Here is a 6267-nt window from a genome sequence, read left to right as displayed (position 1 = left end):
GAAGACTTGGCACTCTTTCCTCCCACCAGGCGTTTGGTGCTTCTTGATCCCGTGGGGGTCCCAGAGACCCCAGGGACACTGTGGCATTCCTTGGGGGACTGGGCCTGCTGGGCTTCTTTCAGTTCCCTGGAATTAAAGAGGAAAAATGTACGTTACTTAGTCCTAAATTAGAGATAATATTTATGATCAAAACTGATATAGATGTGGCATGGACATACATACACTACCAAATGTAAAATAGATAGCTAGTGAGAAGCAGCCACATAGCACAGGGAGATCAGCTCGGTGCTTTGTGACCACCTAGAAGGGTGGGATAGGGAGGATGGGAGGGAGATGCAAGAGGGAGGAGATATAGGGATATATGTATATGTATAGGTGATTCACTTTGTTATAAAGCAGAAATTAACAAACCATTGTAAAGCAATTATACTCCAATAAAGATGTTTAAAAAAAATTAAAATAATTAATTAAAATTAATTAAAATTAAAATAAAAATTTTCTAAAAAGTGAAAAAAACAACTGATAGAGATTTTTCTTTTTATTTCAGTATTTATAGAAACAAGCCTGAACTATACACGGAATAGAAAATTAGCTCCTGTGATTATCTTAAAAAATGGCTAGCTCACATGTGCCTCAACACACAGCAGGCTTGGCTTACTGAATTCTACTGACTGGGGCATAAATGGTCTTTAAAATTAAAGAAAAATAAGAGAACAACTCTAGAGGCTATATATGAAAGCTCCAGAGGTCCACGAAGCACAGCCCATGGGTCAAATCTGGCCTGCCGCCTGTTTCTGTAAATAAAATCTTACTGGAACTCAGCCATTCCCATTCATTTGTATATGGTCTATGGCCACTTTCACATCATTCCAGTAGAGTTGAGTCGTTGCAGCTAAGATCATATGGCCCACAAAGGGTGAGATACTATCTCGTTCTTACAGAAAAGTATGCCAACCCCTGGTCTAGACAATTTCAAAAAGCAAAAAAATATTGAATTGCTTATTAGGAAGGATTACCTGACTAAAGGCTCAGTTAGAGCTTCCACAAGTCATTGCCAAGAAATCATTTGCGGGACTTTTCAAACTAATCATTTTAAGATGGGTTGTGCATCCAAAAGAAACTGGACCTCTAAGTTTATTCTAGACAAGGACCATTTTTCTTCTGCTTTTATATTTTCAACAGTTCACAGTATGTAATAATTACTTTAAAATGCCTTCAGAACCGTGCTCAAACATCACTTCCTGACCTTTATAATACCAAGCCCACCCTATCTAATTAATTAATTTGTTAAATGAAGGAATAGGTTAATAAATAAATGCATGCATGAATACAAGCTTACATGCATAAGTAATAGGACTGCTTCCTTTGGCTTGGAAAAATACCTCTTTCTCTAAACATTTGCCAAGACAGAATATCTGCCTGCCCCCAAGATTTAATGGATTTCTAATAGATATCTTCCCTATTTAACTATGGTTATCTTATATCGGGTGATCATCCACCAGTTACTTTAAAACTCTGGTCACTCAGAATCCTGCTAATTTTTCTTTACCAGTTGTATTTCCTTGTATTCATTTGCATTGACTGGAATTTTCTCTCTCAAGCCGTCTAGTCACGGAGCATCCCGCCCCTTGTTACAAAGGGCCCCATGCTACTGGCCTCTTTGTGGGCAGGGGCCGCTGTGTCATACTGTTGGATTCCACTCAAATCCATAAGGAAGACACATCAGACCAGTCATGTCACTGTGAGTAGTACATAAATAGATTCTTTCTCAACTCCAGCATCCAAAATCTACCTTTCCAGTGTGGCTGTCTTGAACTTTTCCAAGTTCAACTGCTGCTGAAGCTCTTCTGTTTTCCCCAGGGAGGGACAGAGAACTCGACTTTTGGCCAGAGCTGCTGCAGACGGTCTCTCTGCTGGATCGGGGTGGATCATGTTCTGATGAGGTAGGACCGAAAAGGAGGAAATAGAACCTTCACTGTTGAGAAAAATCTCCCCACCCAAGCCAAATCCAACCCAGCTTCTGCCGGTGGATTTTGTGAAACTCACTTCTCCTTTGTGCAAAGGGAAGAAATAAATGAAAACTTAGCTCCACCTGGGACAGGAATATCATCCTTTATCTGGTAGCATCAGCCATCCATACCTCTAAGTTGTCCTTAAGTAGCATATTTTAGAGCTGGATGAATGATGAACCAGCTTAATTGCCTTAATTTTAAGCAGGAAGAAACTGAGGTCCTGAGATAGAAAGTGGCTTGTCTAAGTTATTGACAGGCCCAAGACTAAAACTCGAGTTACCCAACTGCTAGTTCAGCTCACTTTCTACCATAACGTGCTCATTTTTCACTTAAAATTAATTAAGGATATCCCACCATGACAGTATTCCTACAGCATTTATCTTCAGGTAGAGGATGTGTATAGCCTAAAATGACTGGAATACAGTCAAAAATACCTAATATATGGAAATTAGTAGTGTCGAATAATGAAGAAAACACTGACCCTTCCATCTGGGGAGCAACGTTCAGAGCCAGCTCCACCACTTATTATGTAGCCTTGAGCAAATCACGTACCTTTGCTGAAACTCAGTCTCCCTTTCCTATATTTAGGATAGCGATATTCACCTTCTGGGCTATTGTGAGAATTAAATGAATTAACATATGCGTATTACCTAGCACAGGGACAGCAGTGAGGTACTCAGTCAGAATCAACTAAATCTAAGAGCAATTTACACATAGAAATAGGTGATTAGACTATGAACAGAAGACCACTGTGAGGAAAGGTTTGCCTTCTTTCAGGAAAGCAGAAATGAGGAAGGACAAGTTTGGAACTAAATTTCAAGTGTTCAGGTAAACTGTGAAACTCAAATTTAATCTCCAAGAGAGTAGATATTTCTAAGGCTATTTTAGGGTTTCTAACCAATCCTGTTCCTTAAGCTATGAAGTAAGTCTTCCATATACATTGCTTTTCTAGTATAATTCTAGCGTCTTGACAGTGTAGGTGTTCTTGTACCTCTATTTGTTTCAACATAATACCTTCCTTTCCTTGTCCCTTCACATTCTCAGGTATCATTAAGGACAAGGATCACATAGATTCCTAGATTAACGTTATGCCTTTCTTCTGCTCAAATAACTGGTGGGATCGTCAGTTATCCATCAATAAAGTAACTTCTATTTCCTCTATACAAGCAAAATTCAATTTTTTGAGTAACATCACTGTTACCATTGACTGTAGTTAAAACCCTGACATAGGAGCCTAAGAGCAGGTTTGATTTTGGAATTAATCAATTATTGCAAGTGAAATACAAGCCAAGGAACTGCTCTGAGTCTTGGTTTCCTCATCTGCCCACCTCACAGGGTTATTAGGAAGGGTAAATGAAAAATACAATAGGATTTTTAAACTATTACAAAAGGTTTTCATGATATGCTCTAAGTTTCCTAGAGAACCTTTCAGTCTGTCCTGTTTTTTCTGGGCTTCCTAGTCATGCTTCCTTTCCCTTCTGTCAATGGCACCACCATTTCCCTTTTCCCACCTATTTACCATTACATTTTTTAAAAAACAGACATTTCTATCCTCTCTTCATTTCATTAGAGACACCACCTTGAGTAGTTGGTGAAATTCTTTGGAGAGCTCCTGAGGAATGTCTGGAAGATTCCCCTCACGGATGTGATGCCACGCAGCACCATTAGTAGGTAATGACTCTGCTCCAGCAGCCACTGCAATGGTCAATCCCAAGGCAAATATGTCTGCTTTAGGAAGGTGCTGATAATTCTTCAAAACAGAAGACAGGAAGGCCAGTTAGTTCGCCAAATGAAGGGAGTCTAGACTAAAACACAACTGGTAAGAGAGATTCATTTGAATGCACATGAACTTAAACAGACGCAGTGGGCAAGGTTATATCTGCTGTGGTTAGTGGTCTATCTCTAGGGAAGACAGGACAGGGCACAAATCCACTTGATTAGCACTGCCCTGCCCCAAAGAGTCTGACGCAGAGTCTCAGCACCATTTTGCTCTCTCAGGCTCAAAGAGGCTTGAAGCATAGACTGGCTGATCACAGATAGGAAAGACTCCTCTTTTTCCTCCCTGATTATTATCCTGTAGAAAGTTATATCCTTCGTAGGCCAGACTCACAGACATCTTAGAAGGTGAACAATAACTGAAGGTCATTCCAATGACCAAAGCTGGAGGTGCTATCAAAAGGATAGTAGCATGATAAAGATGGGTTCGACCAATAACGGCTTCCCTCCTACTAGGAAATCCGTAAATTTAAGAATTCTAAGAAGTATTAGAAACAGTAAAGGACCTTCACGAAAAACAGTAAAAATTTTGATTAATCCATGTTTGAGCCAGCTTTCCCCACGCTTTTTTTGCAAAAGTTTCTCTCCTATCTTTGGTGTCCATTCTGGATAGAAAAGGGATAAAATAAATTTAAATTATAAATATATACTTTTCATTTCCTGCACTGTCAACATTCATTTGAGATTCAAAATGTTCAATGGATTATGAAACACCCTCCATTTCCCTAATCTATACCTCTTGCAAAATCTCATTAGCCAGGAAGCGACTATCTCCCTCTTCCACTTTGGGCTTGCTTATTGATGTCACATGACCCAAGTCACCTAAAAAAGGAAAAAAAAGAAATAGAGTTCTTTAAAAGCATGTCTTTCTTAAAACTGAAATAAATGGAGTAGAGTCGTCAGCATAAATTTTATAGGATAATAGTATACCAATCAGGTTACAAGACAGACTCACCAATTTTATACATCACATTGGCAGAGAGAAACCAATCAGCTTCATTTTCCATCTCTTCTGGGACTACTGGAGAGTCACTTTGCATCTTATGACATATGAAGATGTTACCTGAAAAAATACAGAATTGTCATTAAGTAATGAATGCTAAACTTTTTCACCCGAGATTCTTTTCTGTAAGTAACATTTCAGTCACCCTCCTTTTCTGTGTGCACGTATCAAGGATACCAAGGTTTCTTGTCTTCCATGGAATCTCTCACACTACTTCTGAGCAGCTGAGTGATTGAAAACACCTATTTCAGTGAAACTTAAACCTCAAACATACTCCATCCTCTGAAGAGGCTGGTGGCCTCAAAACAAAGAAATAATCAAAACCACAAAATAGTAACAACATTTCCTCGCATTTCACATTAATGAGTGCCTAAACCATTCATTTCTGCTCACTTCGATCAGGGCTGAGTTAGAAAGAGTAGAGCACTAGCTGTAAAAAGTCAGGATGCAGCCAATATGCTGTCACTTATCTGTGCGGTAAATTAAACACTTATTTTCATACTTTCGCTTCACTCTCTGGGAGTCTTTACTCTCTGTCCTCTAGGCCCAGGGGAGGAATGGTTAAAGCTCTTTAACTGAAATTTGGGCAGGGGAGGGGGAAAGGGGAACTGATGAAAGGGATTCTGCCAGCAAATAGCATCTTTGAACACTTGATAGACACGCAGGCACAGATTCTGACAACAGTGGGGAAAGAACTAAATACGGCCAGAGGAGAGCTGTACTGACTAGGTTTGATGTCCAGGTGTGCCATGCCAGAGTTGTGGATGTACTTAAGCCCAAGGGAAATCTGTAGAAGGATGTCTTTGAGTTTGCACTCTTGGAAATGATTGCCAGACTTTGCGTTTTCAGATATAGCAGCTTGCAAGCTCCCACCTGGGAAAGAAAAACAGAGAGTAGCCCCGCAAAATGAGAGAAAAGGTATGAATCTTATAAATGAAAGCATAGTACATATTGAATAAATTCCTCATGAGTGAACGCAGTCCAGCAAGTATAAACTGCTTCAGTGTCAGTTTGAAACATAAGATCTGATCCCTGTCTATACCATAGACATATTGGAAAGAGGAATTAAGGGCCTTTAAAGAGGAAAAGAAAATGCCATATCCTAGGTATCCAATATGTGGCCCTATTGCTTTGAGTATGCCCCAACTAACATTTTAAAAGTTTTACCTAGTTATTAACCAGAAGGCCAATCAGGCCTAGTCATGTAGCTACTATGGTGTTGATGAATAATTCCATGTTGGTATCAAGTTAGTAATTATAGGCCATTAGTAGTTTTAATGTAATTGGCTTCAAGTTTCATTCCATTAAAATATATGTCATGAGGGCTTCCCTGGTGGCACAGTGATTGAGAGTCTGCCTGCCGATGCAGGGGACACGGGTTTGTGACCTGGTCCGGGAAGATCCCACATGCCGCGGAGCGGCTGGGCCCATGAGCCATGGCCGTTGAGCCTGCACGTCCGGAGCCTGTGCTCCGCA

General features: G+C 40.0%; 1 protein-coding gene across 1 annotated transcript in view; it reads right to left on the bottom strand.

Moving 5' to 3' along the window:
- WEE2 (WEE2 oocyte meiosis inhibiting kinase) overlaps positions 1-6267 on the bottom strand; it is a 22297-nt gene that overhangs the window by 41 nt on the left and 15989 nt on the right. Inside the window, 6 exon segments of the mRNA XM_007466628.1 lie at positions 1-126; positions 1793-1935; positions 3592-3762; positions 4525-4610; positions 4744-4851; positions 5518-5664. The exon segment at positions 1-126 is cut by the window's left edge and continues 1 nt beyond it. Coding sequence (XP_007466690.1) covers positions 1-126; positions 1793-1935; positions 3592-3762; positions 4525-4610; positions 4744-4851; positions 5518-5664 — 781 coding nt within the window.

This window comes from Lipotes vexillifer, unplaced genomic scaffold, assembly GCF_000442215.2.
Source record: "Lipotes vexillifer unplaced genomic scaffold, Lipotes_vexillifer_v1.1 scaffold71, whole genome shotgun sequence".
Taxonomy (NCBI): Eukaryota; Metazoa; Chordata; class Mammalia; order Artiodactyla; family Lipotidae; genus Lipotes; species Lipotes vexillifer.
Note: the sequence above shows the minus strand (reverse complement) of the source record. Positions and strands in the feature narration are given on the sequence as shown.